Here is a 27,976-nt window from a genome sequence, read left to right on the forward strand (position 1 = left end):
ACCAGCAGGGGGGACCATTCAGCAATCGCTTCTCGTCGTAAGCTCCATTGAGTAATTCAAAATGGCTGCGCCCTTAGTGGTTCTGTCAACAGCGTGAAAGTCCAGATCAAGTCCCAGGTATGATAATATAGCGGTAAATTAATCTTGATCAATAATGCTGTGTGTGAGCTGGATGATGCTTAACATGGATATGCGAACCTAGTAAATGTCGTTACAGTAACTCGACAGTTGCATGGAAGTGGACTTATTTAAGCAGACGTTAGCATGTTTAACGTTCAAATAATTACAGACGCTTTAATCACATTTCAATTATAAATGGCGTCTGCGTTTATTTTATTACACTATCCGTCTAAATCACAACGATTGTACTTTATCATACGCTGACGTTATCCACTACTGTCATTTCCACTTTAATGCTCTTCAGCTTACTACCTTGCTACTCTTGCAAGATATAACTGAAACTTTAGACAACCACTGTAAGATTAAATTGTAGCAATGTATGTAATACATACAATGTAGCCTATGTATTACCGGAAAGTTAGACACAGTGGAGGGGAATTTGCATGAATGACAAGGTTGTGTGAAATGCGTCCATGTCATGAAGGTCACAAGGTGGCAGTGCTTGCTCCCTTCCTAAAATGATCAATGGCCAACGTTATAAAATGGGTTTCCCTTTTTTTTTCTTCATAATATGAACCCATCTAACTGCGTCAAAACAAGTGTTGCTTATAATGAAGGGTCGCTTCATCTGATTGTGCCTGATGAATACATTTTTTTACGGTTGAAATGTGTTCTTTGGTTACGGTAATATTCTATCTCACTACACTACAAGTATTCTCTTTTTGATCACTGGCACCTAGAAGCAAGTTGGTTCTGGTATAATACACTAAATATCCGCGCTCTGCATGTTCTCTTGATGTTCACCCTATGTACCATGACCGTAAATATTTAGCCTGGGTAAAATAGATTCCACACCAGACTCGTACATCCTATTCAAATAACTGTTCCACTATGTCGCAAACCGTTATTGGGACCTTTGTTATCGCTCTACGTGTATGTGTCCTAATTCTTCTCCTTTCTATCTTAATGGGAAGATAGACACATCATAAGCTTAGCATGCACGTATTTATAAGCTAAGCCTGCTCTTCTGTCGATTAGTCTTGATTCTTTTTATTTTTGGTTAACATTTTAATATAAACTGGATTCTAAACACATTTTCTTAATGACTATTGTACGGAAAATGGCCTGATGTATATTTAATTGTAGCAGTTTCCCAACAAACGCTGAGACAAAAGCCCAAGAGACATAATAAGGCGTATAAGGAGTCCTACCATATCCACACCTAAAGCTATCACTATCTGGATAGCAGCTGGCATCCTTTGTGCCTCAAAATGTATTAATTAGAGAAGCCCTAATTGAGAGGGACACTTAGGTAAAATGCCTTGATGAAATAAGCCCCTGTTGAAATGCAACTACGTAGCCTAGACTATATCATCAGGCTTTATTGTACAAGAAAATTCTAAAACCACTTGCGTAACAACTAAAAATGTATTAAGAATTTAAATTGCTACTGGGACCAATTACTGCTTGGGGATAACACAGTGATGACATTCTTCTCACTTACTCGCTCTCTGAACTCAATACTCACTTGTTATTTCCCTCTAGTTTATTTCATCTCTCTACCCTTATCTCCTTATTGATGGTGACATCAATAAATCGGTAGATCGTCGCCCCATCCGCAATAGAGCTGGCTGATGATAATGATGTATTTTAGACATGCTATCGATAATATGAATGTGGACATTAGCGTCAACCCATGTTGTTATGCCAAAAGATGACAAGACAGCCTTTAGACTTAATCAAGGGATGTAACATTTTATGTATTGATGTGAGTAGTGGTTTATTATTGACATCAATAATAAACCACATACATCAATACATCATATTCAATGTCTCTTGATGTAGCTTTAGATGTTTCTCAGTTCACCACCTCAATGGAACATGCTCTCTATTGCTATTCTGTTGCTGCCAGTCCTAACTGAAGATGGTCCTGAAATTAACACCTGCCAAGACCAGTAAATTGTTAGAGGTAGGTGTGTGGGTGTGTGTGTGTGTGTGTGTGGGTGTCAGTGTCACACTTGATAGAAATATGACATGGCCCACATGTCATTGCCGATGGATGCTATGCCGTTTGAGCGACAGGCGTTTGCTGTCTTCTAGTGTTGCCATCAGCCAATTATGTGCATCAATCCTAATGGTGGGCGTTTCAAAGCTGTGTTCTACCGCTCTGTGTTGAAGACCAATGTTTTCCAAGGTGGCAGGTAAAAATTCCAAGTGGCAGATAGAAATATCCGTCAGCCCGCCACAGCACCTGGGGGAGTGAAGTGTATCTCAACTGCGAATTCAACCCACATAGCGATGCTCTACCCAGAGGCCTGGTGCTGGGCGACACAGTGTGATTTGTTACTTTTTATTGCGTTTTTTGAAGCACAGGGATGACTTGTGGATGTTGTGCTGCCAATACACGATTCCTCACAGCAGTCAGAGTTATGTAAAGACCTGCTTAAGGGCAGTCCTACATTCTCTTACCGAAGCTAAAACCAGAATTACACAAGTTCTGTTTTGAGCCCCTAAGGGGATCTTTCACACTCATCTGGACTTATTTGTCCTGTTTGAGGGGCCCCTTAACACTTGCCATCCAGCAATCAATACGCTGCCTAAGGTGTGGTATATGACAGAGGAATACTAATGTGGAACAACACCGGAATACCGCCCATCCTTTTGTAACTACGTTTGATGTCGGCTAATCCTCTAATCTCATCAGGACCATCTTGACTAGCCCTCGGATCACGGCTCCCTACTATTAGGAGATCCGGGATGATCGATTTGATCAGTATTCAACCTGTGCACGCTTTTGTGCGCCACCCCCCTCCCCATCTAGAATCCCATATTTTCAAAAGCCTAACAAATCACAACTTTTTTTTAAAAAAATGTTATGGTGCTTAGAAGTGGCCGATGCGTGTAAAGGCTTCAAGGTTATTGGCCGTATAAGATGTATCTGTTCACTACAGCCAAGCCGACTTTTATTTAACGGCATGAAACTACGTATTTTTGCCTTGCAGATAAGGCCATTTTTTTTGCAATTATCTCCCGTATCAGTATTCTGATTGCCTATTTCTGACGCTAAGTCATACCAATGCTATGGTGACCTTTAGTGAGATGGTTTGTCTAAGAGTTCACAAATGTTAAACCTATATTGGTTAATGAGACCTTGCGAGACATACAACGGCTTCTTTTTCACTTGCGCTGCATTGCTCTCTGAAACTGTGTGGGAGTCAAGGTAACCGCATAGCATGAGGTTTCCCTTTGGATTGTCTACCAAAGGAGGAGATTGCTGTTGTTGCTCATTATTGTTGTAGTTGTGTAAATGAGCATTGAGGATTTCAACCTAGATTAAAAAAACAACTCCCTAAGGATCACATATCTTAGGTATTATCTAACGCACCAAAAACATCGGTTCAAAGCCTTACTTGGAACACCAACCAGACAAGAACACGCAGTGTTTTTCCTGGCTTTAATATGACACAAAAATGTCTCGTTATTGGATCCGAGAATCATCAGAAAAGCTTCAGGTACCATCTTCATAACACTGAGTAAACAATGCAAGACACAGTCTGTCACTAGTCGGAAGTGATCAGGGATGTGATCAGATTACTAAGCGGCGTCTCACATGGACGTAATTAGATGGGTATTGTGTGTCAGGAACAATGAAGGCGGCAATTGCTAACACAAATTTACTTGGTGCAAATTCAACTCATATTGTTCGGGACTTAGTTGTCCCGAACAAAAACGGAAAAGCCTTTCTTTTGTGGCTTATAAAATGTCAGGCATTTGTAGTGAAACTGAGCATGGGGACTTTTTTGCTCAACAAAATACTTTCCCTTTAGCGTCCTTAATTATGACCTGAGACACGCAGCTGTGCAGGCCTCACTGACCCCATGCGGGTAATGGACGAGACTTCTGCCATAAAATGACAAAAGACGCCGTATCCCGACTAAACGCAGCAGTAGCACCGCTGTGTTTAGCCCACGTGCATGTGCATATTTTCTGTCAACAAATGAATTGTTAATCTTTGCTTGTTTGCCTCAGATACTAAGTCTGCATTAATTAGATTTGACCAAGCACCATGTTGAATTCTGAATACCAGACAAGGTTTGTTGTGTGGAATCACAGTGAATGGATGATGAAGGTTAACAATGACTCTGGGAATAGAATAGAGCTTTTCATGGTGTCCCTTGTACTCACAAAATGCACAGGCTGATTATCAAGGACTTTCCACTGGAATGACGTTTCAGCTTTTTGATTGAAATTATTCTCTCCTTTTTATTTATTTGATATGCAAACGCTTTTTAAATGTTTGATGAATTTGTCAACAATACATTTGTAGAGGCATTACCCACAAGTAAAACAAATTGCGCTGCAGCCTACATTTCTCTCACTGCAGTTTCCTGGCAGGAATGCATCAGAGAAAATAGTGGCAGAACTTGGTTCCAGAACACCACATGCTTTGCAAGGCTCAATTACTTTGTTCACCCAGAGCTTAATCAAGCTCTTAAATAAGCTAAACCTCCACAATCTTTGACCAGAACATCTGAATGTCAATTCAGTTGTGTAAAACTGAGCGTTAGTGTTCATGAATTTTTCCTGGTTAACAATTAGCCTTGCATCGTCAGACAAATTGTAAACTGCAATAGATCCTCTCTGTTCGTTTTCGATTTCCAAAGGGCGGCACCAACAGGTGCAGAACAAAATGCCTCTGGACAGGATTGGATAGGCCTACAACCAATCATAGCAATGAAACATGTGATGCAGCACTTGGTGACGAAATAACCTTTCTTCTCAACAAAAGCTTTAACTGCAGTCGTTTATTCTTATTTTAGTGAAAGTATACCATCCAGTTTGTTTAACAGTGTCTCGATAGCGTAACCAACAGACCGTTCTCCATCAGCCAATGAAAACGCCTCTACGGCACTCCTCTGAACCATCATCGTATTACCCCACCTCATGTTAGATAAACGGTTGTGATTGGTTTATCTCATACCGGGCATACATCTTTTTGTTAGGGAGGGGAACCAGACCTTATCTTGAGCGCAAATTAAACATGAGCTTGTGAGAATGGGGGGTGATGCATGATCCGCGAACATTTTTTGCAACGAGTCTGTTTTACCTTATTTGACAGAAATCCATGTATTTAGTGTCATATATATGACCATTTGATAAATCTAAATCTATATTAGGCTTAAGTAAATGAAACCCCTTTTAACAAGAAAAGAATATATATATATATAAGAAAAAAATATATATTACCAGGCAATTGTGCTAATTTCCATTACAGTGCTTTCCATAGAGGCTGGAGCTGCGGACGTAGTGTCAAAAAGAAAACCATTGCGTGCGGATAAAAAAAAAAATCCGAGCTACCAGGAAAACACTTTGCGATCACTAAGGCAAAGACGGCATTTGTGCACAGGGGGGGGGGGCGGTGTCGGTTTCCTGCTGCTTACATTATTTGCTCACTCAAGGAATGATTTCCCCTTAATGGCTTTATTATTGCGCTCGCAAGAAGAGAAATACTTTTTGCTAATGCAGTAAAAGTGCTCTCAATAAAAAAATTTGTGCATAGATGTGTTAGTTGTGTGCACGCGTAAAGTCATTGTTGCTTGCTACTTTTGGCAGTGATTTGCCGCCATAAGTATTGTGGGCTTTGTTTGTCAGCGTCACAAGAAAATAGAGGCACATAACCGGGAATAATTGTATGGCTAATTTTGCATTTACAGCAAAGGTTTCAGAAAGCCTGGTCCATTCAATATATAAGAACGGACAGTTCTAACTTCCTATTCATTGAATCAATTGGACCAGTGCGACCTTCTTCGGTGCTGGCCGGCCAAAGACCGTTCCTATCCATGGGTCTGACAATAACAGGCGCTTGGTTGGTTTCTAGTAGGTCTCCAACCTACCGCTATCCGTTGGCCAAGACTATATTTTACGATTTTAGTCATTAACTTACACTTTGGCGGTCGGGATTATGCTTTGCCGGACCCTGGATTTGCTTTGGCACCCACAAGAGATAATTCAATGTCCAAAAACACCTTCTGTTGTGTGATACTGTGATGCTTCTTCTCCAACACTCAGCGAGCATCACTCCATCCATTCTAAGTCAAAGTAACAGCAATTTTCATCAATCATGGTGAATGACTGAGATCGGCCGGGTCCTCACCCGACCACTTCTAAAGTGTTCACGCCGACCGGCTAGGTCGAAGTTAAGCCCTGCATTTTCTGCGATAGCAAATCGTTTTGTGTGTCTGGATTGGAATTCTATTCCTGAAGAAGTTGACGCCTTGGTTTGTGTTCGTTTTTTCTGGTTGCCAACAAACGATTGGAATTTCTGCTCAGCCCATCTGCAGCTTGTGTCATGTTTGATAACTGAGTTTCTTCACTCAGGATTTGATGTATGCTGCCCTGCTTTTTCCAATCAAATTTCCCAGGAACCCTCCTGCACCCAAAATAAGCATGCGAAACACTGAAATCCCAGTGTTGACGTAAACTAAAGCAACTCGCGTATCTAAATAGATTCGGTTTCCGAGCGGCTGTCAGTAGTCTGCTCATCAGCTTTAAACTGCACCAAAGCAGCGGTTGGACTACACGGTGCGCGCCCTCTGACAGCCCCCCTGGGGTTACTTAGAAGCCCAGATAGAAAGGCTTTTCAGGCAGAACTCACGGGAGGTTTGCAGCTCTGTGGTGGAGCAACAGGGGGCTCCATACGTCCTCATGTGCCGCTGCCTATTTTGCTGATCTAATTGGTTGCCCCTCCCCAGCCCATTGGTTCCTGGAGGGAAACATGGTTCGACTTTCACTCTCCGACAAAGTACTTTGCCTTTATTGAATTCAGAGCCCCCCCAGAACTACCCGTCCGGGCATTAAAACCTCTATTTGTCCCCCGGGCTCCAGTCATTGATCTTTCTTTACTTTCTCTTTCCTTTTTTTTTTAAACTGCCATAGCTGCATTTTTTTCTTCAGTAGATTATAGGCCTTATTTTATGTCTATTGCTTCACTAAAGTACAGCCAACAGTTCAGGCCAGTTGCCCCCGCCCCCGCCCACACTCCTCTAATTAAGTTCTAATTTGCCAAATGCATTGAGCGGTCGAGTGAAAACGAACACACTTGCCATCCTTCCGTTGTGGAGTGACCCCTACCCACCCTGTCCACACATGCACCATATTAATATTTTCTTGAACCCGCTGTCCAATTACAGCTGACGACCAGAAGGACCCTTGTCTGTCACTCATGGAGGGACTTGGGGAGGGAGGGGTGTGTGGGGATGGGGGGGGGGGTCTAGGGCTGGGGTGGGAGCGGTTAAGTGCTAGGCCATAGCTCAGGGAGTCAGTGGGGACAGACTAGTAGGAGGCAGACTGAAGGTGGTGAAGGTTTTTGGCATGCTGCCAGTGTTCTGAGCACACACAGAAGTTAAAAATCCTTGCAGGTTGTCCAGCTGCACGCAGCAGAGGCCCACAGTTGTATCCACTTGCTGATCATTACCAGAAACTCTACCAGATGAGAGGTCTTCTGCTGTGTTGATGGAAGGCAAAAGATTTGTGTTGCTGCTCAACACCTTTTAAAATGGATAGACGTTGGAGTTTAGGCCCGTGGGCGTCAGTTTTGACGTGTGTATGATGTTTCAACAATCAGGACCGTGTAAATGATTTGCAGCAGTTCATAATGCTCCGGGGGCTAAATTATCTTCCCACTTTTTATATAATTGGTATGAAGTATGTTTGTGTTCTCCTTATCCTTCCAGGAGCAAACAGACCAACCACCACTATGTCGAAGATCTCCAAGGCCGCTAAAGCGGTTAAGAAGCTGGATGTGAACAACATGATCCGGGCCATAGTGAGGTCTGGACAGGCCGTCCCTGGACCCCCACTTGGCCCCATCCTGGGACAGGTAAGGTCCCAAGCAAAAAACTCTTATGTGCCATCCTTTTCCCATCCTTTTCCTCTTGATTTCTCATCCCGGATCATGCTTCAACACTGCATCCATCCACACATTGTGTACATTTACCATTGAAAGAAATCACAATCTTTGGAAGATTTCTCACTAAAGGCATCATCTTATTCGACCCGGCGTGACCTGTCTTGTTTGTAGCCAGCTTCCCCACATCTACCTTCCCCCCCCAACCTACCTGTACATCAATCACTCCCCTGGCTCAGCTGCCCAGGGCCTCTGTTCATATTCTCATTCCCATTCTGGTGTGACGGCTCTGCGCTGCCGGGGCCGTCACGCTCCACCTTAGCCTGCAACCTTTTCACTCTGCTTGGGGTCTTCAACACCAAAGGCTTCCACAGTATCCCCAGAACCAAAGGTGTCAGCGAACGATTTAGACTATCCTCAGTCAGGTCTTTTGTTAATGTTAATGTGTTCGCCCAGGTTTGTTATATGTATGCGTGGTTTGCATATACGTATATATACGTTTCACTTAACAAGGTGCGGTAAAAGAAGAAGAAATCGAGTTGAACACTTTTCCTCGCGTCAGTCCCCATGTGTCAGAGCCATGTGGTTGTTTCTGTGTTTTTGAAAGATGTTCAGGGTTAGGGTGCATGCAGTACAGTAGGCACAGTTTATCCGTCTGGGATAAAAAAAAGACGAATATAGCATGGGGGTGTCGCAGCGGCGTGTCGCTCTTGATCACCACATCCCTTTGTGGTGTCACACGAAAATATTCCTCCCGCACAAAGCCGGTGGCCCCCATCGAGCGTAAGAACTCGGTGGCGGTGATAAATGATGCAGACGTCCCCGTTCCGGCTCCGGCTCCCCCCCCCCCCCCCCCCCTCGCTCGCACGCGGTAACACGGCGGTCGGGCGGACCCCCGCACGCTCTGAGGGATTGATGTCGTGGCGCAGACGTTAATGAGGCACGTTGAGCCACAGCGGAGCAAATCAAAGCCACCATGTTTGTGTTAAGGTGGCTTTTTTTCTGCTTTGACACAACTCCCCTGTTATTTTGGCCGTGTCATGTTCGGCATTGTTGTGGCACGGAGCGAGCGCTTCGACGCAGGCGTGCCTGTGTCTGGGTCTTTGTGTGTGGCGGCCCGCTGTATGAACCTCGGTGTGTGTGTGTGTGTGTGTGTGTGTGGTAGAAAACTGTAAATAAATGGCATTCGGCAGCCCGCTCCACTTTGGGCAGCGGGCCGGACCCTTTAATCTTGCAGCATCTCTTCTCCTTGGGTTCGTCTCTCCCTTGCCTTTCCTTGCCTAACCACCCGTGACAGGGGAAGTGCAGAGGTGGGGGTACGGCTGCCGGTCGGCCCCGGGGCAAATTTAAACAAACGAGAGAAATAAAAAAGAAGGGGTGCCGGAGACAGGAGAGAACCGACAGAAAATAATTACAGTCCAGGATTGAAATAAATGCGAGCGGCTGGTGGAATGTGGAGAATGGAGAGAACAAATGCAGGGAACTTTGATTGCGTGGGGGAGGAGAAGGAGGAAGAGGAGGAATTTTGGGCGAGAGATCCTTTGGACCGTAGTGAAGGAGTCGTGGTCGCTGGAAGAGGGCTGCTGAGCGTGGTTATCTGGGGCTTAACAGGTGTATCAAATCCAAGGGGGTAGTCATTTGCCCGGCATGCTGCCTGTGGACTCCACAGCTTTTATAATAGAAAAATGAGTAGTCGGCCAATGGGGAGAGCACCCAGAATGCCGAGTGTTTGAAATGGAGAGCGATGGAGGCAGGGAGAGATGAAAGTGAGAGGGTGGGCGAGATAGACGGTGTGACTGTTCCATAGTGCACATCCTGCCGCAGATTCACTGGGAGTGAAATCACCAAGGGAAACAAGAGTGAACGTTCCCAGAGGAGCCCAGAATAAATAGTTATTTTTTTCACCCGACTGTGTGAATTGACGTCCACATTTTAATGTCAATAAGCCTGCCTCATAAATCACAGAGCAGCTTTTTGGCACTTGAACAAATATGATATCAAATTAGGAGGGAAGATAAACGGGTGAGAAGCAGGCAGAGGAGCGTGGCGTTGGCTCAGGAGCACCACTGAAAGCCCTTTGTGAAGCGTTGAAAAAGAATCGCAAGATGCTCGCTCTGGTTTCTTTTGTATGATGCAAGCAACCTTGGTTTCTGGAACTATCTCTTCCCTCATGAAACTAGGAAGAAGGGGGCTCGCTTCAGTTTATGTTGTGCGCTCAATACAGCGTGACTATCGGAGGTGGGTTTAAACGATGGGTCCCCCTCTTTCACGGTTCCCCGCTCTGTCAACTGACAAAGAAAAACAACGTTTTCCCCGGCGTGTTAAAAATGCAACAGCCTTTCGGTGACTGGTGGTTTGCTATCCGAAAAAACCAACCCTTTTGGGATCGTCGCCCTGTTTACTGAACAAAGCGCTGTGGAGGTGAAATAAGATGTGGCGCTGAATAAGCAAACGTTGTTGACGACTGCTGTTTCAGTTTGGTACAGGAAATACTTGAAATCTGGTTGAATTACAAACACAAGGCTAATGTGTAAGACAGTTGAGTGTTCTTGGCTCCGGCAGCCTTTTCGTCGGCCCTCTTCGGTCCCTTAGCGGGGGCTGACAGCCTGCCAATACGGCCCCAACATGATAACCAGCCACACGTCAGCCCCGGCAGAGGAGTATGAAACACTTTATTACAGTTTGTGCGGCGTCCTCCTGGGATTGTACCTAATAACGGCAGCAGAAGTTCACAGTAAACACGGGGCATTCATCCAAGTCCACATGGTGTGTTTAATGTGTGTCGACTGACACCCCGGGGGGGGGGGGCGTAAGGAAACAAGGCACTTGACAGTACTGTAGATCTTCCATTCCCCCGGCCCCCAGCGGTATGTCAGCATGCGTGGGCTTGATAAACCGCGGCCATAAAGACACCATTGCACACATCATCTGGGTTAAAGGCAATACCATCATTAAAGACAGCATGTGTAAAGTAAAAGGAAAAGGACAAGGGGCTTTGTTTATGTTTTTTGCCCTTGTTAAAATTTATTCAGTGGCTTTTATATAGGAGATGGAGGGTCGGTTTTAGGACAGAAGTTGTGTAAAAGAAATGGTTTCTCAACAAGCAGTAGGGCTGTGATGTGGAACGTGGCTATATCGGTCTGTTAGACAAACTTCTATGTACGTTAACATCTCAACCGTTAAACATCTTACGGTATAAATATTGATGATTTCCATATTTTCCGTCTTATCAGCCTAGAATTTATTTATATTTCTGCTAAAACACGAGTAAAAAGGGAAATACATTTGCCTCTTGGTGTGAGGGTCTAGATTTAAAATGTACACAACAAATTATATACAATAAGGAATATTGGAGCTATCAATATTTCTTCAATGCTTATTGTATTTTTATTTTATTCGTTTTTATTTTTTACAAAATGTATAATAAAACAAAATGTGCCCAAAAATACAACAGGACAAATGTGTTTACAGCCATCATCGCTAATCCTCCACCATCAGTGTCCATGGATTTCCCCAGTTATGGATGCGTGGTCACATCGACCCACCCAGAGCATTAGGTCCATGGATGAGTATGTCTCCTCGTCCGGGTGCGCCCACGAGCGTCCTCTGGTCGTGTGTACGGGTGGCGCGCCCATGGCGCTCCGTACATGCATGGGGCGCGTCTAAAATCAAGCGCGCCTCTCTAGAGCTCATGGGAGATGAAGGAGGGTGCCTCGCTGGGTCCCAGGCTGGCCAGGCTGTTGTTCTGGGTGTGTGTCAGTGTGTGATAACGGGAGGGCGGAGCCGACGCCGACTGGGGGGTCTCCCCGGCCTCCACCCTGCCCTGGCTTGGCAGGGGTAAGGATCCCCCTCCTGGCTCCGCACCGGCCCCGGCCGCCGCCCCTCCGCCCCCCCGGTCCTGGCCGCGTCTCTCCCAGGCGGAGCTCAGCTTCACGGCCAGGGCCAGCAGGTTCTTCCCCAGGAACACGGTGGACACCCGGGAGTCCCGGTACCACAGCATCCCCGTGCCCCTCAGGCCCAGGGTGAAGATGTTGATGGTGACCAGGCTGAGCCACGGGTACAGCGCCTCCCTGCGGGGGCCCCGTTGTCCGGGCAGGCCCGTGGAGCCCAGCTCGGTGAGGGCCACGCAGGGCAGCAGCAGCAGCAGGGCGTAGCAGTAGAAGAACACCAGGCCCTCCACCCAGACGGGCAGGCCGTGCTCCGCGGGGCCCCCGTGGGCCTCCCACAGCCCGGCCTGCAGGTCCAGCAGGTCCAGCAGGTCCACCACCACCCACAGGAGGCGGCTGCGCACCTCCTGCTTGCGGCGCTGGGGGGTCATGCTGTCGGCGCCCGTCAGGATGAGGAAGAGGGAGGGCAGGCAGATGGACAGCAGCAGGGTCAGCGTCTTCCGGGCCAGGGGGTCCGGCGGCCGGCGCTCCTGCCGGTAGTTGTGGCAGACGAAGAAGAGCTTGAGCTGCAGCAGGGAGAGGAAGAGGAACCAGAGGGCGTTGGCGAAGCCGCGGTGCGGGGAGCGCGCCTCGGAGACCACCCCGGCCGAAACGAAGCGCAGCGCCAGCAGGAAGCCGGCGTCGCCCAGCAGCACGGTAGCGCACTGCCAGGTGCTGGGCCCGGGAAGGCCGCGGGCCCCCAGCATGCTCTGCTCCAGCAGGTAGAGGTCCACCACCGCCATCGTGCTCACTGTCACCAGGGTTGATACGCACACCTGGGGCGTGGGCACCATGCCTGGAAAGAGAGGCAGGGGACATCAGAGAGCGCAGCGCGCCGTTCACCGCCTGGTGCTTTGACTGTCAAACCGTATAAAGGGAGAGGCTGAGCTGTGGCCTACTTTTTTTTTCTTATAGAGGGTAGAATGAAACCCGGCATGTCTGAGTCATCACAGTCACGTAAAACACACAGGGTAAAACGTATGTTTGGTTTTGTTTTGATACGTGTTTATGCAGAGGTTTGCGCAGACCCTAATTAAAGAATAACGGGCTGGTTTGATGTTGGTTGCCTGGTAGGAAGACATTCACAGCCTAACGAGCTGTTCATTCTGGGTTGCATCTACCTGGTGGATACAGCAGGGAAGGCTGTTTATCTAGCTCTATCTCTTGTTTCTCTCTCTTTTTCTTGTGTGTGTCTTTGTCACTCAGAGACGGAGGGGTGTGTGTGTGTGTGTGTGTGTGTGTGTGTGTGCCATTGAAATAACCCTGAACCCTTGAAACAAACTCTATTGAATTTCTTTCTTATACTTTCTTTTATACATATTTCACTAATCGTGTTTGTGATAAATTCATTACTCGCTTTGCAAAGGCGCCCTTTGTACCACCTTTCTTCTTTGTTTCTGGAGCCTGATGTGCTCATCGCCACCACACACACACACACACACACACACACACACACACACACACACACACACACACACACACACACACACACACACACACACACACACACACACACACACACACACACACACACACACAGACACAGACCATGGTCCCACTCCACCGCCTGCGGCTGCCTCAAATTACCGTCTCATTTCAGCTGAATATTGATAACGCACTATTTGTTCAAGGATAATTTCTCTGAATTGTTCCTCACGCTGGGTGCACATGTCAAGCTGGGGGCCCCGATGCTGTCTGAATGTGAGTATTTGTTTCTCTGTTGCCATACCATATCTCATTCAGGGGACAGTATTAAGCCTCCAGTATTGATCCCCGTCTGAGGGATGATCATCGACTCCACGGTGGAATCGAACCCAGCCTTTCTTTTTATTGTATTGAGCCGAGGCGATGGCGTTGGACCGCTATAAGCCCACTTCAGGAGGGGCCACCATTATCGTCCGGGTCCACAGTCACGGCGGCGAGCCGCTGACCCGATCGATGGCATGGTAATATGGAATCATTAGCGGCCGCTGATGTGGCGCAAACGAACGCCACCGTTTTAGCGCGATCGCGCCGTGAGAGGGTTCGAGGAGAGGGAATTGGACAGTCTCTTGAGTGAATCGCCGCATGTGTGGAATGTGATGTAGATGATTTTTGGTCGATGTTGGTAGACACTAATCACTAATCGCTTTTTCACACTGATCTCGTTTCTGAAAGGGAGGGGGGGCTGGTGGTGTTGCAGTCTGTCATCTGGAGTCTTGGAGGAGGGCTGCGGAGGTCCAGATTAAATGTGTGTGGTTGTGTGTGAGTGTGTGTGTGTGTCTGTGTGGGTGCAGCACATTGGGAAAGGAGACACACTAGCCATGAAAGGCTTGAAGGGGGAGCGAGAGAGGTTTGAATGCAGTGGGGAGAGAGAGCCCCAGCGAAAGAGCCTACATTAAAGATGAATAGGCGTCTTGGCTTTGCACATGCCTAATAAAGGGTTACTGCGTGATGGTAACGGTTCATAAGCAGGCTCGGGCCGGGAGGCAGAAGGCCCATATAAAGACGAGGTGGGAGAGAGTTATGAAGAGGCAAGATGGAGGGAAATGGAGTGACTTCCAGCCACTTGGGAGTAAAGCCAGGGGACAATGATAACCTATCAGGAATCCCTCTATCTTTAATACCAGAGGAGAACATGGGCTAAGATGCAGACACATCGCTCCGATTTAACCTCAAACAGAGACGGAGACTGAGGATGTGACATATAACTGATTAATTTCCTCCGGGGGAAAGAGGAAGGGAAATAAATGGATAAAAAGCCAGACAAAAGCCCTCACCACTGACCGTCTTATTATCTCACTAGCGCTTCTGTATCGCACCCGCTTGATTCCGAATCCAAGACACATAATCAAGTCTAGGCAACCAGACTTGATGTGTCTTGGGTGTTGAAACAACCTGGGAGCCGGCGCAATAATGACATTAAAAAAAAATATATATATATATATATTTGAATTATGTTTGCAAGAACTTTGTGTGTGTGTGTGTGTGTGTGTGTGTGTGTGTGTGTGTGTGTGTGTACAAGATCTCTACAGCCGTTTAGCCGTGTTGGAGGCCTTCCGTTATCTTTAAAACATTATTTGGGTAAATAGTTTCAAGCCTGCACCTTTCACTTATCTTCCTCGGGGAGGATGTCCTCTGCCTCAGTTAGCCTCTGCGCTTCGCTTTTTTGTTTTATACAACATGGTAATCCAGGTAATTTATTTTTGTTCTGAGTGAGGGAGAGTGACATGACACTCCCTCATCAATAATCCTGCTGCAGCTGACTAGGACAGACACTCGATTTCACAGTCTATTTTGGCTCTAAGTATGAGTAATGGCATGTTACGGTCCATATGTGAGGTATTTTTATAGTTGTTTTTTATTAAGATGCATGGGCAGGTGAAACCAACCCCTCTGCCCTACTACTTTTTCCATATCCACAACATTTGGTGTGTGTGTGTGTGTGTGTGTGTGTGTGTGTGTGTGTGTGTGTGTGTGTGTGTGTGTGTGTGTGTGTGTGTGTGTGTGTGTCAAATCGGTATTTCATTATCATTAGTGTCTTGCAGGTCAAGGTACGGGCCTGCGGATGAACAGGTAGCGGAAGGATTTAGTACTTAGCACCAACACAATTCATTATCACTAGCGTTTTATAGTGCCTCGCACTGTAGAAAGACCTCGCCCGAATAACAATATACACCTATTTACAAGTGTCACACAAGTCATTTGGAGGAACCGTGTTGGGATAGAATAACGGCTCTGTTTAATTTGCTAAAAGATGAATGGCAAGCGATACAACCTGTGTGCAATTACTGATAATCCGTTGCTCGACCTCTGTTGATCACATCAACGGCAAATCACCAGGGACCACACATCTGTTGATTTAATCCCCCTTCATAGTCTAGTTCAAGTTTAAGCTCGGTCCTGATGTACTATAGGCCTACATTCATTTAGATTCTTATCGTTTTCTTTAAATTATGCAGGCAATGTGAAGGCTATTGAACCCCCGCCCCCCTCCCTCCCCTTCATTTATCACAAACATCCAGCAATGCAACACCTGTTTTATTACTGCAATAGCTTCGGTATATCATCAAAATCGTAACAAATAAATCGTATAATTACCCAAATCATTCGTATTGCGCCTGAGCTGTAAATCCACTTAGGTGTGTGGAGAGCAAGTGAACCTTTTCGCAGTGCAAGCCTAAATCGACGGTAGTCCACGGTCAACGCTGAACTTGCTCCATCCACTAAAGTCCTGCCAAGTCGTCGCATTCGCATGTAAGAATCGTGCTTCTTGTTTTTTCCCTCTCGAAACTATAGTAGGCTACGCTATCGGCCGTCGTATAGCAGACAGAAAAGTCAGTGCACCCAGCGCTGCACTACACCGGAGTTTTGTAAAAAGAAAAAATGGTCTCCGTAGCCATCCAAGAGACCAAGATATTTTATTCCTCTGTAAATATGTCATGTCCCTCTGCCGGTTCCGTGGCGCTCGGTGGAGCGGGAGCTGCCACCTCTCCGTACTGTCTCTGTTCTGACTCCCTGGCCTGGCGGAGAGGGAGCTGCGTTGAGTTCAGTGCTGTCGAGCTCTGGTCGTGAGGTGTCGGGTGCTGAAAGTCGGTCAGAATCGTGAAATAATTGATAATAAGTGCATCCCGGACTCAAGAATCCCCCGCATGGCGATGTACCCCGTTTAACAGCGTGACGTGTCTGTTGCCAAACGAACGTAGCATTTAACAACAGCGGGGCACCGCGTTAGAAAAACAAAAAAAATCGAGAGAAAGTCGCATTTATAACTGTGGTATTAATTTGTAAGCAGGCTACGTGCTCGCGACTCACCCCTTTTCCCCTCCCCTCGCTCTCTCTCTCGCCCTCCCTCTCTCGCTCTCTCTACCCCTCTGTCTCCCTGTCTCTCTCTCACATACACACACACCCGTTTCGTCTGGCTCCCTGCCGCCACCTTCTTTTTTTTCTTTTTTCTTAGCTGCGGGACGTTGTGGAGGGATTTAGAATATTTTGAGGTCTGCGGTTACAGGATATTGCTGGATTATGGTGATCACGAGGGTGTATCTTGCTTCGAAATCACTTCTGCTTTACTTCAACGCTATGCCTCATTTGCCTTTCCGCCCCGTAGGGGAGAGCAAGACAAGTAGAAGAGCGAAAGATGTTTGAAGCCCGAAGGCTCATTTAGACCTGATGGGAAGGCAGATGTTGGAGCTTTAATACACCTCCCCACAGTCCGGCTATTCGTTTCGGGAAATCGATTTTCCTGTGCAGCATACGTTGTTAGTACTGCAAAAAAAAGAAAAGAAAAGGAAAACGTTGCATTTTGAGGTATTATCCATGGGGGCAAATATGTTGGGTGTCCTCAATTATTAATACAATCCCAAGCAGGCAAGGTTCTGAGAAGCTTTCATCTCTTTCAGCACATTGAAGAGTGCCAGACCCAGAGCGGCGAGAACTTTGTGTTAATAAAGTTATGTCAGGGACTTAGACGAAGGTTAGCACCTTACTTCAGCAATAGAATACTGTTCATCCAGGTGTACTTGGCCTATGGGTTCTCTAAGCGTGGACCCTTTACAAAGTCGCTCTTATTACGGTGGCCTCCCTTCAGAGTCAGGACTTTAATCAGACCCAGAGAGGCAGGGAGGCGCTGGAGAGTCATCGGTCTTGTCAGATTCAGGTTCGCGCTTCGCTGGCTTCCCAGCGAAGAAAGATTTCCCATTTTCCTAGCCACGGCGTATAGTTTTCTTTCTTTGTTCATTCTTTGTGTCGTCTCAACCCCCAACCCCCCCTCTTTGTACACTTGCTTCTTCTAGCTCCGTCAACTTCTTCTAATGCTTATTCCACTCTCGCCCGCCCTCGCTCTCTCACACACACAGACACACACCAACCCCCTCCCCCCAAGAATTGCTCTCGCTACATACATACACAGAATAGACAATACTCACTGGCTTTCTCTCTCTCTCTTGCCCTGTCTCTCTCCCCCTCTTAACTCACACACACGAAAAGGTAGACAATATTGACTTACCTTCTCTCTCCCTCTGCACAAACACAATAACGCAATACAGGAGACGCACACACCCAACAAATGTGTACTTTCTCCCTCCACACAAACACAAGTCATACACAACCATGGCACAATTCACATTTGCTCTCTTGGCGACACACACACACACACACACACACACACACACACACACACACACACACACACACACACACACACACACACACACACACACACACACACACACACACACAAAACCACTTCAACACGACAGTAAAGAGGGCCAGACAATGCACACTGGCTGGTTCTCCTACGCTCCCTGTGGGTGTGATTGAAGGTCACTGAGTTGTGGCTGGGATTCAGTGGGGGGCGATAGCAGGGGTTCTCAGGCTGGGGAGTAAGAGGGAAAACAAGAAATAACAAGAAGGGAAAATAGGCAAGCAGGGTTGATGGGAAGGTTATGGTTGGCGGGTGGTGCGCATAAGACCAGGTGGAGATCTGCAGACGCACATTGGTCGGGGGGGGTGGGGGTTGGAGACGACCTTCCGGCACAGTCGGAGTTGACAGGTTGCACCTGCCCTCCTGAGCTGGACCTTCCGTCTGGGTGCTGACTGGGTGCAATCCTCTCTCTCTCTCTCTCTCTCTCTCTCTCTCTCTCTCTCTCTCTCTCTCTCTCTCTCTCTCTCTCTCTCTCTCTCTCTCTCTCTCTCTCTCTCTCTCTCTCTCTCTCTCTCTCTCTCTCTCTCTCTCTCTCTCTCGCTCGCCCTTTCCCTCTCTGTCTGTGTCTGTTTCTCTGCGCCTCTCTCTCTCTCTCTCTCTTTGTCTGTCTCGGTCTCCCTCTCAGGGACGGGTTGTGCCATTCCAAACCAGCTGGTAGTTAGAGGCTCTGAATAAAGCCGCATGTAGGTGTAAATCCTGTTATGTTCTGGGGAGGCACGGCAGCAGCTGTACTCGCCAGCCAGCCGGCGTCGGCGTTGCAGTGTTATTAACATTTTACAGTCCTTTTTCTTGTTTCTTTCTCCCTCCCCACTTCCCCTTCTCCGCCGTCTCTCTCTTCTTGTTCTCTCCCGCGATCCTTTATTTATTCATTCCCAGCTTCCACTACCCCCTCCCTCGGTCCTTTCCCTCCCTCCCCTCCCCTCTCCTCCCCTCCCACTCCCCTCCCCTCCATCTCTCTGCCGGCTGTCAGCAGATCTTAGGATGCCTCCGTCATCTTCAGCGGGTGGAGATGTGGAGGGGGCCCGGGCCGCAGCGGGGCAGTGACCACCTTCACGTGATTAATCATGGGAAGTGGCAGGAAAAAGCAGCAACACTGTCAGAAAGATTGCGTGCGGAACCTAATGGAGTCGAAAATGTTATGCTTTGCTGTGATGCAATCCATTCTGTGTTCCCCTCCGTTCGTCCGTCCCTCCTCTCTCACTCTAACTGATTTTGGTTGTTTCGGTTAGCTTTTTCCTCCTTTTTTCTCTTTCCCTTTTCTGCTTTGTTCTGTCTCGAGCGAGATGTGTAGGCTTTATTTACTACTGCGGAAAAAAGCCACAGAAAATCCACACGGATCAAATGCCTTTCCCGCCCGCGTTGGAGTTGTACGCCTCAAATGGAATTCGTCGAAGTCTGAGTCGTGGAAGGGAAATGTTTTTTTTTCTTTCCCGCTGGCTGTGGTTTGAGGCATTAACATAAAATCAAATGCTGTACGTCGTCGTTCAGCCATGTGCCTCTTCAGCGGGGGGGCCACGTTCACACGGGCGCCGCCGTCGGGACTCGAGCGAGAGTTTAATCGAGAGAGAAGGGGGGGGGGAGCAGGTGTGGCTCCGTGTGGCGTGATGACACCTCCGCGCTGTGACCCCGGAGGCGTCAAAGCCATCCGGCTGTATGATGCCAATGGCGATGGAACTGAACACGGGCTGGCGAGGGAAAAACTCCAGAGCAGAATAAATGACCACGCTAATGGAGCTAATGAATGGGCATGTTTCACACGCCAGAGTTTAATTAACCTCGCCTCCTGCCTTGCCCCGTCCCCATCCCCCCGTCCCCCTCTCACCCTCCCCGACGCCGCCTCTTCCTGAGGGGGAATGTTTCAAGCGAGCCGGTGTTGCCAAGGGGCGATTAATCCTGGCTGAAGGCGCCGCTGTACCCCAACACACCTCCCCGAGGCCTCGGCCAATGCGTTTGTCCTTAATTTTGTTTTATCTGCATGTTGTCGCACGCTCCCCTGAACGAATTCTCTCCTCTTGGCCCCGCACTCCTTCTCTCTGCTATCTCATCTCTCACCATCGCACTCTCTCTCTCTCGCTCTCCCTGGCTCTCGACCGCCCTCCCCTTCTCGCTCGCTCCTCTGCCGCCCACCTCTTCCATCTCTCTCCCTGCCCGCCGCGGCCCGGGCTGTGGAGACACCTGCGGCTACGCGTCACCCGGCCAACGCTCCCTCGCAGTCAGCAGTCCGTGGCAACCCTAATATGCTCATATATTCACCCCTCTCCCAATGCGCTCGTCAGACCGGAATTAGGTTCAGCCGTCGGTAGCAAGGAGCAGAGCGGGCGCACACACACACTCACACACGCTCAGATCCTCAGAGCCGATATTCATAAGCACATCCTTTGGCCTTCAGCTGTTTGTCTTCCATCTCCCTGCAGGGCGCTAACCTTGGTCGGAAGCAACACATTGCGTTGTTCAAGTACAGATAATGCTTGCGGTTCACATACTAGAGCATGTAAATACACATATATGCCGGCCGCCTCGCTCTCTCCTGCTGTCAGACTCTCTCGCCCATCACTGCTGTCACCTTTTACTCTCCAAACCCATCAAGTTGGCTTCCATCAACCCCTCCCCCCAGCCCCACTGCCATCCTCCCCCTTTCCACCCCCCCCACCCCACCACCACCACCACCACCACAGGCAGCCATCTCTCATGCCAGAGCCATATCTTGTTAAAAAGAGTTGGTGAAGCTGAAAGGCCAATCACATTACCATACATTGGCCCGACACACACACGCACGCGCACGCACACGCACACACACGCACACACAGCGAGCAAAGGAGTGCGGGAGAATAACACTTCATAAAAGGGGTCAAATAAAATGGGCAGTGCTGTGATTTAAATATTAATTGCCTAATTGCTCCTTTTTTTTAATTATAACAAATTTCCGCTGTACGGCACCACGGCGCTGCTATAACTTTACAGAGCTGCCGGCAGCAGTTTGACGGGCGTAACATCGGCAAGAGATTAGCATGAATCGCGTCGCCTGTGCGCCCAGAAGTCTTTGAAGACTGGGGGGAGGGAAGGCATCAAGAGCCAGAACAGAGGGCCCGGTCGGGCTACGGCCATTTTATGCAGTGGAGATCGCCTGACTCTAATCTGTCAGAGAGCGAGTGCGTATTATTTATATATATATTATATATATATATCCGGTAGGCTGGGCCCAGGGGATGGTTAGATGTTCAGATGGACAGCACTAGCGCGCTCCAGAGCTGGAAGGCTAAGCGTTGGGGGAAGTTGCGTCAGCAATCGCAACCTTTTGCTTTCATGGCCGGCCAGCTTTGTTCCTCTTTTCGCTTTTCTGTTTTTTGGGCGAGTGCCATTACAGTTGGCCACCGAGACCTGCCCAGGGAAAACCACTGTGGCCAGAACGAGGGAAGCCAGCGGTGGAACTCCTCTGCTCTATATTGTCACCTTACCTCCGCGATGCCTTGGGCCTCTTAGAGAACCTCTTAATTAAAATAGGACAACTTTGCCTCTGGTGCAGATGGAGTGTTTCCCTCTCTCTCTCCCTCCCGCTCTACCCCGGCATTAAGGGGCCTTCTATACACTGGCCTTATCTTCAAGTCTCTGGGCATCCTGCCCAGAGACCTCTATGCTTCTCCTCTATGCCTTTCTCTCTCTCTGGTTGAGAACCATTTCTTAGCAGAGCCCAGACTCTGCTCCAGAAGCTTTTGTGAAGCGCTGACAATCGTCTATCTTTAGTGTTTTTATTCTGCCTGTGTAACGTGTCTCTATCTCGCCATCTCCCTCCCCGTCTCCCCCATATTTCTTTCACTCTCTCGCTCTCTCCCTCTGTGTGCTTAAAGACTCTTTTAGCAGAATTATCTCTGCTGGAGAGGAAGGAACTGTCATGCCATATGGGCTTCCCAAGTCCAAAGAGACGTGTGTGTGTGTGTGTGTGTTGCCTGGTTATCTGATCAAGGATTGAGCAGAGAGCGACAGCGCGAGCAGGCTTGTAATGCTCAGGCACCGCCAGTCAGTGGCCCGGGGGTTTGCCTTTGAGTGGTTGCGCCGACAAACACCGCTAATATTAATCCATATTTAATTAGAATCCTGCTTGTGCTTCCTCCTCCCCTCCTGTTCAGCCAGCCGCTGGGTATAGGGACGGGGGGGGGGGGGGACACAGGATTACTAAGTGGGGTTGTTTTGTGTGGGTCTGTGTTTGTCTCTCTTTGGGTCTGGGGAGGGGGGTAAATATAGTGGGGTTGGATGGATGTGTGGGCGAGGGAGGAGGGGGTAGGGAAACAGCTTGTGTGGGAAGAAGTGTGTGTGTGTGTGTGTGGGAAGAAGTGTGTGTGTGTGTGTGTGTGTGGGGGGGGGGGGGGAAAGTGGGGAGTAAGGTGAGGTGAAAATAGTGGGGGTGATAGAGCGTGAGTGGAGGTGACTCTGGGGGGGGGATAGGTGGAGGGGGGAGCGGTTGTGTGGGCTCCAGGGTCTAAAGAGGGTTCTCATTCCATTAGGGTGTAGTAAATTGTGATCTGCATCAAAGCCCTCAGCCCTGAAACAATGGCTCCGGCGCCGCGCTGAGATTCCAATCGGCTCGTTGGTTATTTAATGAATTCACGCGGCCACTCCTCTTAGCGGCTAACGAAGTGGCGGGGGGCTGCAGAGAGGCGGCGGGCGGTGCATTTAACATTCATCAGGTGTTCACTCATCGAGGACTGGGTTTTTTCATTTGATTTATTTTTTGGGCGGTTCCTAGCAGTGGTGGTGTTCGGAGAAGTTTCCGCTTCGATAAGTTCAACCGGACATCGTCTCCGCTCTGTTGTCGGGGAGGAGCAAGCGTCTGTGGGGCCGTGACTTACCGCTGGCTGCCTGTGTGTGTGTGACGGCTACGCTCTGCTGTGTGCTGCCCTGCATGGACCGATGGAGGCCCCGCCAGTGCGTTGCATCAGTGAACAGAAGAAAGAAGAAGCCCTTCGCTCTCCTGCTGTCTTCCACTGGCTCTCTGGCTCTCGCTCTTTCTGGCTCGCTCTTTCTTCATCTCATTCTTCTTGTTTCTTGATCTCCATTTCTCTCGCAGTCTCTCTCGCTCGCTTACTGTCTCGGCTTCTGCGCGTTTCTCTCAGACTTCGCCTTCCCCTTTCCGAGAAGAACATTGTCTCCCTTTCTCTCCCTTTCGTGTTTTTCTCTTGGTCCTGGCTCTCTTTCGCTCTTTTCTTCTCTGTCCTGTCTGTCTGTACGTCTTTTTTTCTGTCTGCCTGTTTCTCTCTCCTTCACATTTCTGAAATTAACGTTTAATCAGTATCGCGCCGTTGGGGAAAATGGCCGCTGAAGGTCAGTTAAAAAATGGCCCGACATTAGTAATTAGATTCCTTATTAGCCATTGCCGGCGAGGTGGGTTTTCGAGGGAAACCCGGCTTGAGGGAGAGGGATGGAGAGAATAAGAGAGAGAGAAATGCAGTCGTCCAGAGTGTTGACTTAATGTCATCCATCCATTTTGCTTTTTGCATTGGTTGGCCTGGTGATGGCTGAGGGGGGGGGGGCGCATTCATCACTTGGTCCCTCTAGCTTTAGGCACAAACAAGCATTCTGTCACAGGCCGCCCAGAACACACACACAAACACACACACACACACACACACACACACACACTGATACACAATGCATTCGCCTGGAATAACTGTATGGACCTATACTGATGCTGACGGCAGAACACTGCAGTGTATACCACACACTCCCAGAAAACACACAGGCACAGAAAAACACACACACACATTTGCACACAGTATACACGCACGCGCAGTATACACCCACTCACAGGAAAAAAAAACACACAGTATACATTACACGCACGCACAGAAAAATACACACAGTATCGACTCATCAGCATGCCTACCCTGCCCATGAATGTGTGCACATATTGTCAGAGCTCTCGGAAGTGCGGTGATTGATTGATTGACTGCCCAGGTCATTTGTATTCTAGGGGTGGGGAGGCAGACTGTGTGTGTGTGTGTGTGTGTGTGTGTGTGTGTGTGTGTGTGTGTGTGTGTGTGTGTGTGTGTGTGTGTGTGTGTGTGTGTGTGTGTGTGTGTGTGTGTGTGTGTGTGTGTGTGTGTGTGTTGTGAGTCCAGAGTCATAATGTACGAGAAAAGCATTTTGCTGATCATTCTTTAGATTCATTCACTTCCAGATCTATTCTCCCGCTCTCTTTTGTTAGTTAATATTACAGGGACTGTGCAAAGGACTGTCATTGGGGCCAGTGTTTCCTATCTAGATAATTTGCATCCGTTGTCCCTTGTCAGGGGAAAACCTCAGAAAACAATTCCATTTGCATAACAGTGCATCCCAATTTAACAAATGCTCCTTTCTGCTCCTTCCCCGTGTCCAGAGAGGCATCCCCATCGGGCAGTTCTGCAAGGACTTCAACGAGCAGACCAAAGAGCTGAAGGAAGGCATCCCGCTCCCCATCCGGATCCACGTGAAGGTGCGTCCGGTCAGCCGCCCTGCCTGCCGCTTCCACCTCCAACGGCTAATTCGGTGGGCCGCATAACATTATCAAAGCGCCCTCCATTATTCATATTCGTACCACTGAGGTAAGCTTTTCCATTTTGCCATTTGCATTCATTAATGGACCAGCACCCAGAGGAACTCAGAGTCAGAGAGCATTAACTGTGTGCAGGAGACCTGAAATTGCTCTGAAACCAGCACTGCAATTTTGTTATTAAGGTTCCACCCAGTCCCCCCCCACCTCACACACCCTCGCAAATATACACACACACGCCTCCCCACACACGAATGGTATGTTTGTTAATGGTGCTTGTGGAAAAAGAGGCAGCTTCTCGCTTTGATCCAAATAAATATCTCTAGTTATGGCTGACGCCTTCTGGAGATAAGCAGGGAGGGCCTAATCTCTTAACAAGCGGGAATTCGTTTACATGCAATATTGAGGGCCGGCTCTTCTGACTGCCCACTTGCTCCATCGTGCCGGCGCATCGCTGCCACCTGCTGGTGTCCAAGGGTGCCAGAGCCTCATTAATGCCGTGGCTGAACTTTTAATTGCATCCCATTTTCTCTTTATGTGGTCCTTGGCGCCGTTTTATTGGCTATTTGAGATACGTTATCAGTTTTCCGCCTTGATATCTTCCTAGTGGACTTTAAGGGGCTGTCGGGTTTTAATGACCTTATTAATGTACACTGAGCTTTGTCATTTCACCCACACAGACACCCCCTTGCCCCCCCCGGTCTTCCTCTATCTGGCTTTTCATCGTCAAATGTAGTGGGTGGCCTTGACGGGGCAAAGTAACAGCACTCAGGAGGATTGAAACGCTGTGAACGATATACTTTTAGCGGTAGAAAGCCTGTCTACAAAAGACCTGTCCAGCCAGGGTCAAGGCGGGACGGTTCAGCTGCCAAGCTATCCTCTCAATACGGCTTCAGTACATCTCGTGTGTGTGTGTGTGTGTGTGTGTGTGTGTGTGTGTGTGTGTGTGTGTGTGTGTGAGAGAGGAAAGGTGTGTGTGAGAGAAGAAAGGTGTGTGTGAGAGAGGAAAGGTGTGTGTGTGTGATAGGAAAGGTGTGTGTTTGGGGGAGGCTGGTTTTTAAAACAAAATTCGAATGTCTGTATGTTTTCTCTTCTGACATCACCCTCCCTCCCCCTGCAGCCTGACAGGACGTACGACCTGAAGATCGGACAGCCCACTGTGTCCTACTTCCTCAAACAGGCGGCGGGCATCGAGAAGGGGGCTGGCAAGACAGGTGAGACCCCCCCCCTCCCTCCTCTTTCACCAGTCATGGGGGCGGCAGCAGTGCCTGGCCCGGGGTGTCCCTTCCTGCCAGTGATGGATGTTCTATGCACGAGGTCCCAGAGAGCCGGGCCTGCGCTGGGTCTCCCCGGTGGAAAGCATCTGGAAAGAGAATAATGGATTCTCAATTCTTAGAGCCCCAACCAACCACCCACGCGCCCACCTTCTGCTGCTAGTCACTGACAAGTCATCCAAAACCTCGCACACACACACGCACGCACGCACGCACGCACACACACACACACACACACACCAGTGCTGTATCGCAACATAGGCATTGTTTGTTTTGGATAACCAGCCATCTTCTCCTCTTGAGTCTGAATGAATCTGTAATCGGTTATTGATTTTGGTTTTACGAATGAGTCTAGTGTTATTCTATTTTGTGATATTTCATCGTTTGGCTGATGTATTTTTTACCCTGGGTGTATGTGATTAATGAGCAGGCAGTGGCTCAACCCCCTGCTTAGATTCTAAAACATAGGCTTAGAACCTTTTGTCTAGGAGTCATCAGTCCACAACCATTCCTCCTGGGGTCCTTAGGTCCTGTTTGACATAGGGCAGCTTGACTTATGGAAAAAATATAATAATCACGATTATTCAAATGATTACTTTTTAGTATGAAAACATGATGCATTTATTCAGCATTTCTCTCTAAAAGAACACTTTGTTACTGAGAACTAAGAAATTTCCCCTTAAAAAATACACAAAATGTTCAAATAGAAAATAACATAGAAATATCTATCTAGCTTTTCTGCAATTTCCATAAAACATTTAATGAATAAAATCATCATACAATATACCTCCGCCCTCAGGCCACGAGACGGCGGGGAAGGTGACCCTCCGGGCCGTGTACGAGATCGCCCAGGTGAAGGCCCTGGACGAGTGCTTCCGGGTCCGGGATGCCTCCCTGGAGTTCGTCGTCAAGTCCATCATCGGCTCGGCCAACTCCCTGGGGATCGAGATCGTCAAGGAGTAAGACGTGTGTGTGTGTGTGTGTGTGTGTGTGTGTGTGTGTGTGTGTGTGTGTGTGTGTGTGTGTGTGTGTGTGTGTGTGAGAATGATGTGTGAACCCATTTAGTAATCCTGTGGCCCCCCCTAGGGCTGTGCGATCACAATCTCATAACTAATATAATCGAGTTCAATCGATTTTTGTTGTTTTATAGAAATAGGAGAGCTGGATACATTTTTGTACATTATTTTGGGTTTGAACATTTCACGTATTTTAAGGGGAAATTCAAAAGTTCTCAGTTACATAGTTTTTGTTTATTTGAGACAAAAGCTTAATGAATAAATCATGTTTTGAAACACAAAAATAATCCTTTGAATAATCGTGATTTCCCCCCCCCCATAGAAGAGCAGCGTTGGGCTAAACAGGCGGGGAGGAGGAAGCACAAGCGGGATTCTAATTAAATATGGATTAATATCAGCGGTGTTTGTCGGCGCCACCTCTCAAAGACATATCGCCGAACCACTGACAAGGGCATTACAAGCCTGCTCGAGCATCGCTTTCTGCTCAACCCATGAGATAGATAACCGACCACCGACACACCCCCACTCCCACGCCCCGTCTACCCCCCCGACTTGGGACGGGACGGCGTGAGGTGTAGTCTACAGGGGTGACCGAGGTCGGGGTTAGGGACGACCACGTCCGCTCACTGCCTCCTTGTCACCTTGATGAATGATTTAAAACAAACCATCAAATGTGCGATGCTTCACGCGGGCTTCGGGCTTATCAATGTGTCTCTGCTCTCCCCCGGCTGCAGTCTGTCTGCCGAGGACTACAGGGTGTTCCTGGAGGAGAGGGAGGAGAAGCTCAAAGCAGACGCGGTCGCTGCCGCTGCCGCCGCCGCACTGGTCAAGAAGAAGTGAAGAGCCAGCCACCTCCTCCGCCTCCTTTTCCTCTTTCATATCTTCCATGTATTTATATTGATTTTTCCCAGGAGAATCACACACTTCAATCTGAAAAATACCACCATTGTATTTCTTTGTGTGTAAACCATCACTGTTTTGTGTGTATATCCGTTTTTTCAAATAAATGCTTTGTGTATGATTTTGT

At 48.2% G+C, this 27,976-nt stretch overlaps 2 protein-coding genes across 2 annotated transcripts in view; one reads left to right on the plus strand and one right to left on the minus strand.

Annotated features, from left to right (window-relative positions):
• Positions 1–33: 33 nt before the first annotated feature.
• Positions 34–27,970, plus strand: mrpl11 (mitochondrial ribosomal protein L11). Its single transcript, XM_079745116.1, has 6 exons — positions 34–117; positions 7,854–7,999; positions 24,507–24,602; positions 25,780–25,873; positions 26,733–26,892; positions 27,684–27,970. Exons 2-6 carry the CDS (start codon positions 7,877–7,879, stop codon positions 27,787–27,789), a joined length of 579 nt encoding a protein of 192 aa, XP_079601242.1. The 5' UTR covers positions 34–117; positions 7,854–7,876; the 3' UTR covers positions 27,790–27,970.
• Positions 11,709–27,976, minus strand: part of tmem265 (transmembrane protein 265) — a gene marked incomplete at its 3' end in the record, with an annotated part of 40,555 nt that continues 24,287 nt past the window's right edge. Inside the window, exon 2 of the mRNA XM_079745119.1 lies at positions 11,709–12,763. Coding sequence (XP_079601245.1) covers positions 11,709–12,746 — 1,038 coding nt within the window. The 5' untranslated portion in view covers positions 12,747–12,763. The remainder of the gene's footprint in view (positions 12,764–27,976) is intronic.

This window comes from Pollachius pollachius (assembly GCF_949987615.1).
Source record: "Pollachius pollachius genome assembly, chromosome: 10".
Lineage (NCBI taxonomy): Eukaryota > Metazoa > Chordata > Actinopteri > Gadiformes > Gadidae > Pollachius > Pollachius pollachius.